The sequence below is a fragment of the Echiichthys vipera genome (assembly GCF_963691815.1).
Source record: "Echiichthys vipera genome assembly, chromosome: 20".
NCBI lineage: Eukaryota > Metazoa > Chordata > Actinopteri > Perciformes > Trachinidae > Echiichthys > Echiichthys vipera.
In genome coordinates, this window is record NC_139845.1 from 8,713,890 (window position 1) to 8,726,483 (window position 12,594).

The window sequence follows — 12,594 nt, forward strand, 5'->3', positions numbered from 1 at the left end:
CATTTGGACTTGTTATGCAGGCTCACTCACTGTTATTGCTTACTGGGGCATTTATTAAAATGGAGATATTGTTAATGGTAGTAACAACACCTGTGTTTTTTCTCAGAATGTTGTCAATTTAAACTCTAATAAGGTTTTTGTTAAGATGAATACGACACACTACAAAATCTAATGACAACAAATAATAAGTAATGGGTAGTGTTGCTATCAATAGTGTGGTGATATCATCACACTGGGGTTAATCTTGCATCAGATGAACTCAGCCAGCTTGCAGATGTGATGGTGAGTAACTGTGGGAGTGGGAAGCAGGGCATTGCTGGGAAAATAACAGCAATGCTCATGGGACCCGCTCCAAATGTTTTGACGGATAAATAGCTTGAGATGTTTAATGTTTTATATTGATTCCTAAAAAGGAGTAACTCGTAACGACTATGAACTGCATGTAACAGAGTGAAACAGGCAGACAGACAAAAGGCTTCTTTTGTATTGGCATATGTATTCTAACTCTGCTGCATCTCATTTTCACACTCATTAAACCATCCGCTGAGTCCTTTGTGTCCTGTTTGGATTGCTTTAATTGTCACCTGTCTGTTGAACTGTTGACACACAAGGCACAGAGTTTCTATCAGCATCACTTTAACTTAGAAGAGTTATATTCTTGAATATATATATATATATATATATATATATATATATATACAGTTTTATACAAATAACCTATCATATTACAAAGTAGAGTGCATTTATGTACATATGCATAATACTGTATATGTAATGAGTGTACAAGTGTGGCAATATGGACTCCCAGGATGGATTATTAACATATTATCATTATCAAACTTAAGTATGTTGATGTTATTATAACCTATTTTTGTGCCATATTAAGATAAAATAATAGTAATAATATTTTTTAAATAAAATTGACCACGTAAACATTTATACATTCACAAAACAAAAAATAAATTATGTCCATTACCCCCAACCCTGGGAAAATTTAAAATAAAAAATACTACTAATAATAATACTTTTGAAAACTGTTTCAAATCATTCAATATTATGAACTTACAAAACCTTAATAATAGTATTATTACTCAGTTTCAAGCTGACTTATTCTTAAAACCCTGGTATTTTTTATTAGTGTTTTAAAAGCTACACTTATTTCAGTAGTTTCAGGAGAAGTTGTCATCGTGATATCACCTGAGGAAATAAAAATAATCAAATAAAATACAAAAGGGATGGTATCAGATATCAGATCGAAGAAAATATCTTATAAATAGTAGGATTTACATCGGAAGTGATTGGGCACTGACATGGCTACATTGAAAATAAAATTTAAATGTAGGAGAATGTGCCCATACACACGATGCAAAAGTAGCATGAAAGAAAGCCATGCGTGAACATGACACCAAAACGCTTGCACTGTGATACTGACCTGCAGTACACTGTTATAAAATCATCTCCAATTTGAAATTTGACTGTTGTCTTAGCAACAAGATTAACTTCACTGCGTAATTCGACAGCAATCCAATGGTTCAAAGAGACGCTTTTATTAAGAAGAATGAAGAATTGCAAACATACCTGCTTTAACCTGGGCTGCATAAAATGTGTAATTATCACCTCAGTTATCCAATCCTCAGTCCTTATATATTTTGAAATAAACAAGACGTTCTAGATAACCTTGTTACATTATGTTTTTTGTTTCAGAAATAAAACATTTAAGACCCAGTGAAAATTGAATGGGCTGTTCAGACTGATGCGTTTTGCGTGTTGCCCTACTGCTTAAATCGTCACGTTTGGCCGGACATGAAACTGGAGATCGATTGTAAATAAAGGACTAAAACACACGTCTGCATTCACAGGATGGAAAAAAAAAACATTCACTAAAGTAAAATTAAAAAACAAAAACGTGGACTATGCATAAATCTTATAACAGTTTGTCTCCACCCAGCTAGACAAAGCGATCCAGGGAACCACCTTCGTTGCGCACACAGCACTTCATTGCGCTTTGGAGAGGTTATGGTAACATTTTTACGCGGGTGAATTATCCACATTTCTCAACGTCTCAAGGCGCAGTAATGCACCCATGTAGGTGTTTTATGCACAAGGAAAAACACCTCGGATGTGTTTGTAAAATGTATACTTATTTTGTGGCAGGATTCAGTTACTTAAACTCCCGCTCCCTCCTTTGGAGAGCCCAGGTTAGAAATTACGCACCACGAATATGCGGTGCTGTCTTAACAACACAATCTAAGTACTTTAATCAATCTTGTTTGGCACACACTGTACGTGCAATAAAGTACTATAAATCAATGAGCACATGAACTCCACGGTAATAAATACAAAGGCTTGCCTTGTGTGTCCTTTGTCTCGGTTGGCAAGGAGATTATGGTGTCCAAAAATGGCTGTTCTCTATCTAACCTGGCTGATTGTACACAGAGAGTATTATTGTGCTCGAACTCATGGTTAATGTATAATTTGGGCCATATGGCATTTTAAAATCTGAGCCTTTATTTCGGTGGCACTTCGATCTGTGTGGACCCAACTAATGATATTCAATTAGTCATTAAACAGGCCCAAAGACGAGCCTTGTGGGTTTTCACATAGGCTAATATTTGCTCGTCAAATATTTCCCTTCGAAACGTTTACAACGCATTTTTATCTGCTGGCTGCCCAAGGAACATCTGTGAGGGTTATTTTAGCCTCCCTCTTCTGGATAAACGATGTCCCCCAATTGGCCCTTTCCTTGCGCCCATATACGAGTCTATTTGTTCAAGTTTTGAAAGAAAATGTAATAAAGAGAGACTGGGTGATGGATTTATGATTTATCAAAAGCACTTTACCATATGGCAGTCGTCATTGGCGCAGATTTCCAAATGTTTGTTTTATGAAAGGAGACCAGAGCTCCTTTTAATCTGAAGCCACTTCACCTGCAGGATGCTCAAGTCACGTGACCACAAGTCCCCCCTAAAGGATGGGAAACATACCAGTGTTGATCATTTTGCTGATTTTAAACGTGGAATATGTACATTCACTTTAGTAGGATGACACGCATCGAAGCAGGAAGTTTAACGACCGAACTGTGTTGCACTGAAACACTGGTTTGTCTGGTTGAGACGGAGGCAATCACTGCGCAAAAGGAAATCCCCAAATTTGAATATTACCATGTTGATCCGCTGGTTACAGAAGTACACGGACATTTTTTGAATTGAAATCACATTTTATAACGACCCAGAAGTGGAAATGTGTCTTTATGGTGCTCAGGAAATTTGGTATAGCCAAGAAATGTAGTAAAATCCACTCAGGTGCCGTCACTTCACTGTTCTGGTACAGCAAGGCTATGCCTAATTGTATGTAGTACCAAAACAATACGGTGCAAATATAATTTAATTTATTGCTAAGTGATATGACTTAGTCCATCAACCACATGCAACTCAGATAGCACATTTGTGGTGACTAGAGTTTTATTATTTTTATTTTATTTTATTACTAAATATCTGATGTGCATAATGACTAGACTGAGCTCAAATTTAGAATTATGTTGAATTAGATAACAATTAGTGCATCTTGCTGGGATGATCCTTGGAGAAATCTTTCTTAGTCATACATTTCCATGACTCCTTTGATCTTTCTTGCTCTGCATATTTCTTAAATAAATTAAGTGAGTACTGGACTCTGGATCTCTCTGCAACAAATGCAAATACAAGTGGAAGGAAAACCATAATATAGTTTTATGTCTTCTGTAAAGCCATACCAACCTGAAGCCCGTTTTAAATCTATAGTGCCCACATTCACTTCCAGGCAATATTGACATTTCAGGTAACAGGCCACCACGTCATGTTGAGGTCTGCAGGCCTATAAATGTGTGCTGGAGGGTGTGATTCCCCTCATTGCCATTCACCGGAGATACGCGGAGATACCCGGACAACTTTATTTTTCTACTTTCCTTGGTGTGTTTTTTTTTCTGGGAACATTTGTTTTTACCAAGACTGGGGGCCCGCAGAGATGTGTGGAACAAACGATCTGCCAAATCCAGGTTAATTTCACCATTTTATTTTACTGCACATTTAGGCCACCTAATTAAAACACCTCTTAAGACTTTACAGTGCAGTAAACACAGTCCAGATGTGAACGGCAGGAAATGTTATTTAAGTTTGCTGTTTTTTTTTCAGTGTGAATAAGCAATTTAATTAACTTAAATGTTATTATAAAGGCATTTAAACAGGCTGTGTTATCAGGTGGTGGAAGTGTCAACCAGCTAGGAGGGATGTTTCTCAACGGCAGACCTCTTTCAGAGTCCAAGAGGAGGAAAATGATTGAACTGGCCTCGGAGGGAGTCCGTCCGAGTCAGATCTCAAGGATACTTCGGGTACGCAAAACTCTTTTTTGGCGAAGTGGCACAAATAACCACATTTAGGCTGTGATCAACCCAGGAGAAAAGTAGGCTCAAGGGTCCAGCTGGGCTAATATCCACAGGCACAGGTCCGCAGTAGTAAATAAAACCATCACTTTATATGCTTAGAATTAAAGAGACTGCAACCCACGTTGTCATTTCAGGTGTCCAACGGGTGCGTCAGTAAGATCCTGAGTCGCTTCCGCAGCACTGGACTCCTGGAGCCCAAGACAATTGGAGGGAGCCGACCCCGGCTTCTCACCCCGGGCGTCATCTCCACGATCATCCAGAGCAAAAGGGAAACTCCAACCATTTTTGCTTGGGAAATACGAAAACGTCTCGCAGCAGCACGGATATGCAAAGCCTCCAAAGTTCCCAGCGTAAGTGGGTTTAAAAAAAAAAACTTTTTTTTTTTATCTAACGGAAAATATTCCTGCATTTCACATGATGCTCTTTACACATTGTCTTCTGCAAGGTGTCGTCTATTAACCGGATTTTAAGAAAGATCCACTTGGATCACGGGCCGATGTGCATGGAGACTAATGCGCACATCAGGACTGAGCAGGGTAAGTCCAGCTGACTATCATTATGCTGACAGCCACTATATATATATATATATATACAGGACAGTGTACATCCTTTCCCAAAAAACCTAATCTGACAATTTTAGACTAGACCAAACTGTAAAGTTAAACCAGTTGATTCCCTACATAATAATAATAATAATATATTTATTTTATATAGTTCTTTTAAAGAACCCAAAGATGCTTACAATGACAGTGAAAAAAGAAAAGAAAAAAATCAGAAAAGAGTAATGACTTCAGGGGGGGGGGACAAGCAAAATACAGCACAAGAGTAAACAGAATAGTGGTATGTAGCACATAATAATGGTGTGTGTGTGTGTGTGTCTGTGAGGAGAGTAGAGAGGAGAGTGTAGAGGGGAAAGTCAATGGGATAAGCCAGGGATGGAGGTGGTTAGGGGTAGGCGAGGTCAAAAGCTTGGGTCTAACCAGTAAAACGTCCTTGATTTTCCTAGCCTGTGTGCATCCTGCAGATTTTAATTTTCTGATTCAAGAAGAAGTAAATGAGGGAAAGATGTCTGAGACCATGTGCAGCAATGACCAGAAGCCTAAAGGTGTCCAGCAACGAAACCGCACCACCTTCACCCCGGAGCAGAGCAGAGCGCTCGAGCAAGGTGACTTAAAATCTAGTTGTATACGAGAACACAATACTGCATTTTTTCCAACACTCAGAGAAGCTCAGTTACCTACATGTTTCTATCTCCCTGATCAGAATTCTCTCACAGCCAGTATGCAGACATGTACACGAGAGAGAAACTGTCAGCTGAGATCAAACTCCCAGAGGACACCATCAAGGTAGAATCTTTAGATTTTTTTAAATCATCAAAATGCTCTTTCAGAATCACAAATGTAAGCTTTTCTTTTTCGGTCTCTCATAGGTCTGGTTTTCAAACAGACGGGCTAAATGGAGGAGGGAAGCCAAGCACAGGAGCAGCACACAGAGTAAGCATGTGTGTGCGTGTGTGTGTCTGTGCGTGTGTGTGCGTGTGTGTGCGTGCGTGTGTGCGTGCGTGCGTGTGTGTGTGTGTGTGTGTGTGTGTCAGTGTGTGTTCACGTCAATACCTAGAATCCATAATACCACCTTATTCGACGAAATGTATTTCTACATAACACCTGCAGACCTCCAGAAGCAGCAAGATTTTGTTCCTGTGACTCCAACAGCACCACACAGCTTCACATCTAAACAGGTACAGTGTGAATTAACATCATTTCCCCGCACAAATCCGGATTCAGCAGCATTTGTATCAAAATCTAACAACAGTTGTTAGGTGTGTTGTTTGGTCACTGTCAATTTAATTTGATCAAACCGCACCAGACAATCCTGATGAAACAGATTAGCTGGTTTCTTGTTAAAGTCTTACGAAATAATACCTAATGATGCTTTTTCAATTTTTAATTTTTACCTATTAGTCGTGGATATACAATGTGTGTTTAACAACTAAAACAGTGCGATATTGCTCATAGTTACATTTGGACTATGTGTTGATTTGAAGGCAGGTGGAGTGTCAAGAGTCTACTGTGAAAACTCAGATGCCTCCCCCACATACAACACAGTTGCTAGGAAGGTGCAAAATGGCTACATCTTTCCAACGGACACAGGTGAGAGAACGAGTCGAAATCTCTGTCATAGCCGTGTGTTCAGTTGTTTCTATTGTTTGACTGGCTCCATCAATGATTCTCACACTGTGGTACTCAAGCTCTCTCTGGTGGTACTTGAAGGAAACCCAACACATTAATTACAAAAATTATATAACACTAAAAATATACTAAACTTTTTAAGATATGTGAAATGTAATTTAAAACAAGTTTAGCATTCCCATTTTTTTTCAATATCAGGCTGCCACGTAGTCACGTTCATAAGTTACGAGCTAAACTGGGATGATAAGCCGAGGTAAAATGATTGGTTTGGAAACACTGACATGTCCGTTCGGATGCTACCCCTTCCTGCAGCGTGGCTGTGGCTGAAGACAGTCAACAAATAATCTTCTGATTAGGAATAAACCTGCCTGTCCGTAGCTGTATAGTGTCGGCCTATGCTGCTGTATTTTAACATTGGTCTTAGTGGTGGTACTTGAGAGAGCCTGATATTTTCTGAAGTGGTACATCATGTACAAAGTTTGCAAACCACTAGGATTGTAACATGCTTTAACAGTAGGGTATGCATGTTGGAGGTAATTTTGAGTTTGTAAAGTAGTGGCTTATGTTATAGGTTATAAATCTAGGTGTAGCTCAATGTCAAGCTGTAATTGTGCTGAATATGAAATACAGATCAGTGGTCTTCATTTTTAGCAAATAACAGTTTGACTCCTAAGGTAGAGGTGCTGTATAAATACTGTGAAAGTATCAAAATGCTGAATCTACAGAGAAATGCACACAGACCGTACTGCACCCTTAAAGGAACTGTACTTGTCATTCAGAACATTACTATAGCATCAAACAAATATTTACCATGTAAAGATATAGAGGACTTATGGTGTTCTGGACTCAAAATCAATTCACTCTCCCTCTGTGTGTGTTGTTGTCCCTCTACATTATTTTTTGTTTTCAGTATTTTGAGTACAGCTCCTTTAAACTAGTGGTCTGGGGCACTGTATGGTTGTGATGTCACAACTATATATAGAAAGTGAAGCTATACAGTGCTGTTATAATTATTCTCTGCCGGCAGTGTCGTCGCAGAGATCAATCAGACCAATCAGAGCAGACTGGGCTTTTTTTGGGAGGATGTTATAAAGAGACAGGAGCCAAAACTGGGCATTTCAGACAGAGGGTGAATACAGGTATATTCAGACAGGCAGTTTTTGAACATTAAAGCAGGTAATTATGTTCTAGGAGAAACCCAAAATACAACTATGGACCTTAAAATTAGCATTATGTGGGATATTTAAGTGTATTTTAGAAGACAGTGAACAAATGATTTAATGAAATTCCTTCTGACAACAGGTATGAGAAACTCCGTCCATCTGACATCCGTCTCAGCCCCACACTCATTCCTCCATCAGTCTAATAACATGATGGCCCAGACCATGGCAGACAAGACTCCACTGGAGCTCCACAGAGACAGGTTCTCTTTCCCGCTGGTTCACCATCATGCAGACACAAGGATATACCACCCTTTGGCAACGGAGACAATAAGAGCGGAGCACCCTGTGGCTCAGTGCTGGAACCAGCAGGGGATTTCTTTTACCTGGAGCCAGTTTCAAACAGATGAGAGGTTTCTATTCACGCAGCAGCCCAGGGATGCCAATCCACTTCGCTACCTGGACTAAATGGGTTGCCAACATTAGTGAGCACAGGATGTACAGTATAGTACATGTAACTGGAGTGCAACATCATTTCCAGACTGGAGGGACACATTCTAACCAGCAGAGGGCGACAGAAGACTGGAGTTACATTCGTGTCCCTTACACTCATTACTCTTGAATTACCAGAAATATGGAGTAACTTAGAAATTAATATCTTATTCAAAATATGAACTTGTTTTCAAACACTTTTATTGGTTACATGAGACAAAGCGGATGGATCTTGAATGAATCCATTAAAATTACTTCTAAAGAAGACAATATGAATGCAGTCATGTAAGAAATGAGGCACTAAATAAAGCTGGATAGAAAACATGGTAGTGATTTATTTCAAATGTTTTTGAAAATGATGATTGTTTTTATTTATTTATCGGTTTATTTATGTGAGCTTCTAGGAAATAAGGTATTACAGGCCAAAGATTAAGCCAATGAACATATGTTCTGCTGGAAAGGGTAGATTTTAGAGGATATATTTAGTAATTCTAATTCTAAGACAATATCCATTCTTTATTATTATTATAGAATAGATAGAACAACTATTATTTATTCTAATAGAGAATATAAAAACAGAACTGATATCTGGATAAATGAGCATAACTTTAACTGGATGCCCTACAGCATTGTGACATAAAGGTTATCCCTGGATAATATGGATATTATCTCTTTTATTGGCTTGCTGTTTGTTTCAGTGCACAGGGAGGTTAAGATGCTCTTCCAAGATTTTCTTCCAGGGAAAGCCAGCGGGAAAATCTATAAAAGTATAGCTTCAAAAAGTCTAAACATGACCTGATATCTGCTCTGCTCGGTATCAGCTTTTTACGACTGCAACAGGGCAGAGGCATTGAGTTCCTTTGTATCCCTTTACTACAGCGAGGAGACGGTAAGACTCTAAGTTTCTCGATAATTAGTCACCGGAGGAAAGTTGGGATCAGAAGGCAAACAGCTTGGTCAGCAGCATGGAAGTGGCCTACTGGCAAAATGACCTGTCGGAAATTTAACGCTATGAGGCCAAACAGGTAAATTACATCGCCACATGACAGTGTGTTTCTGTGTGTTGATTCCTACTGCAAATGTAAATCATCTGTAAGCCTCTTAGATAAATGTATATCAGTTATTGAAATGGGAATATGGTTTCCTCCTCGCCTTGTAGTGTTGCTGACGGTGGTCAGGACGGTTGCCTGTAATTCTGTTCTTAAACGTCCCATATTGTAGTAAGTGAGGTTTCCATGTCTTCTTTTTTTTTTTTTTTTTTTTTAAATATTATAAAGCAGGTCGTGGTGCTATGGAAATACTGTGAAAGTATTCAAATGCTCAATCCAAAGAGAAATGTATACAGCCTTTATTAAGAATGTCTTTAAGTCTTTAAACAAGCCATCAGGACTTCTGTACAGTTGTGATGTCAGTGTTGCAGTGACGGTACAGAGATGCCAAGAGTGCAGATGCGGAAGACCCTGACAGACTGACCAATCAGAGTAGACCAGTTTTTCAGGAGGCGGATAAAGAAACAAGCGAGTGTTTCAGACAGAGGGTGAATATATTTATGTCCAGACAGACAGTATGAATGATATATTGTGTTTTTCGAACACTAAAGAATGTAAACATGAACATGAACTTCAAAATGAGCATGAATATGTCTCCAATTCTGAGGTACTTGTTTGAGTATTGCTACTCCATTTCATATCTATTGTCCTTTTATATTATATAACAATATTTTTTTTCCCCTTATTCCTGCCCCATTAATCATCTCACAATTCCTGAAATGTATCTTGTGACCCTATTGAGAATATAAATTAACTAGTAACAATAGTAAAAAGCTAAAAAAAAATTACAGTAAAAACCATATGTAACAATATCAACACAAGGTCCATTTTTATGCCGAACAAGAAATTTCCCGTTTGATACTTTGAGTACATTTTACTGATACTAGAGTATAATTTTGAATGTAGGACTTTTTTTTTTAACATTTGTATTGCTTCTTTTAATGAAGTCAAAGATTTGAGTACTTCTTGCACCATGGTTACCAAAAGGTTTAACAGCCATATGATAATTTGACATCTTCATTAATCTTATTTGGAGCATTAAGTATATCTAATCTCATGTTGTGCAACCGCATGTTTCAGAGCTGTTGAAAGGCTTATCTAAAGTTCAATTGTATCTCGACTAAGTATGGGACGTCCGAATTCATTATCCAAACGTTTCTTCAGACATGTTATTATTCATCTCCTCCAGTGGCTGTATTAATGACCCCTGTTGCTTTCGGCTACTTAAGATTATTTATCATGCGCTAGAATTCGCTGTTCTGAGTCATATAAAGAGTAAACTGCCAAAAACTAAGTAAACAGATAAGTGTGTGCTGCTGTGACATATTCCTTCAGACGGATTATGCATGGGAAAACGAGAAGAGAAAGAAACAGCGGTACAGAATGCAGCTAAATGTAATGTCAAGTTGTTTATTAAAATAGGAATAATACAAAGGCTACAGGATATAAAACAACTCACTAACACAAAATAGCAGCTGTTATATTTAAAGTTTACAGTTTAGGAACATATGAACAGAATGATCATGAAGTAAAAATATGTAGTGTGATATTTACAATAATTACAAAGAGTCATTTACAAAATGCACTGGGCTATTTACATTAAGGTAAATTAAATAACAGTTCCAATGCCATGAGAGCACAGCTGACAACCAATTTACAAAACACTTATATGATCAGTTGCCTTTTAATGAAGCTTTCTTCATTTAAATGGCTACCTCACCGACTTTTACCTTGCTGTGAACCTGTGCAAGGCTAGAAGAGGATTGCATTTGTCCTCAAAGTACGATTAAGGCCACAGTTATAATTCAGTGATCTACAGTTATGGTCTTTGAAATGAACCAAACACAAAATGACTCAAAGGCTGATGGGAAAGCCCCTCATATTAATGTTTGTCCCTTTATTGCTCTGTACCGTTTTCCATGTGATATTCAGAAGAGTCATCTCAGAGCTGAGAATAGAATACATGGTTTAACTTATGCATATGAGCCACAGAAATATGAGTAGAGTCTACGGTTTGTAATGCTAAATGAATTGGGAATTTTGGTATAATTCAGGGCATTTATGGCTAGGTATAATACTGTACTGGTTCACTTATTGCTACCTCTGCCAAGGTTATGTATTTGGCTCTTTTTGTCGCGCTGATTGTTTCTTTGTTTGTTTGGTTGTCGGTCAAGGATTACGGAAAGACTTCTGGCTCAAATTTCATGAAACTTTGTGTGAGGATGTAGCATGGGCCAAGGAAGAACCCCCTTAAATTTCAGAGCAGATCTGAAACACAGGGTGGATACATGTATAGTCATGTATAGGTGGATACATGTATAGTATATGTCTCTTTCAACATTGCAAAATACTTGGAACTGGAATAATGGAATGGAAATACTGGAAAAATTGGTGACAGGAAACCCGACAGGAAATATTCACACCAAATTAACATTTTTCAATGATCGGGCATGCCTTAGTGGAGGTCTGGGCTCTCCAAGTGCCCTCCTAGGTTGGCTTTCTTTTTGGGGTGCTACGGTAATTACAAGAAATTTGATGAGAGATGTTCTTGTGTTGCTTTTTGTTTCATTTTGTAATATATATTCATATTTGCTTACATGTTTTTTCCACGCATTAAACGTGGAATACCATCATGATCCTTGCACATATTTATCAAGCTATTGTGTTTGTGCATGTGTGCGTTTGTGTATATTTGCACAGTAGCCTGCAAAGAGCACGTTGATTAAGATGTTAAACCAAATGCTGCTGTTGGCCACTGTAACCAAGCATGTTTTTTTTTGTTTATGTGGCTATTACCCTCGAGTCAAACATGCACCCCAGTTATTCTGGGGGTCATACTTACTCTCAGAACAAAGACACAAAATTCCAAATATCACACCAAAATCTGGATTCTTTTAAAATGATGTCTTTTGCTAATTTAAAAAAAATAAATATACCTAACTACTACTTACAAGCTACTAGTCTCTTTAAATATATCAAACATAATCAGAGGAACGAAGAAGCCAATCTGACATCAGTGAACCAAAAATATTCAGATCTATAAGACCTATAATATTTTACAGCATAGCAGAAATATACTCAATAAATCTGCAGTTATGTACATAAAAAGTCATTTTCCATGAAATAAAAAAAAAGGTATAAAATATTCTACCGACCACACACAGCCCACCAGGGGCCAAAGTTCCTTCCAAACAGGAGACCAAATAGTCATGTTATATTTGGCATGGCTATTCTCTCTCTCATGCTATAAATAATAGCATAAGATTTCGAAGCAGACCGCTCAG

General features: G+C 38.0%; 1 protein-coding gene across 1 annotated transcript; it reads left to right on the forward strand.

The window, feature by feature from the left end:
- Positions 1-1,803: 1,803 nt before the first annotated feature.
- On the forward strand, positions 1,804-8,237 carry pax4 (paired box 4; the record flags this gene model as incomplete). Its single annotated transcript, XM_083935072.1, has 10 exons — positions 1,804-1,822; positions 4,236-4,366; positions 4,555-4,770; positions 4,866-4,956; positions 5,445-5,585; positions 5,684-5,766; positions 5,850-5,913; positions 6,091-6,158; positions 6,465-6,570; positions 7,912-8,237. 10 exons carry the CDS (start codon positions 1,804-1,806, stop codon positions 8,235-8,237), a joined length of 1,245 nt encoding a protein of 414 aa, XP_083791198.1.
- Positions 8,238-12,594: the final 4,357 nt, after the last annotated feature.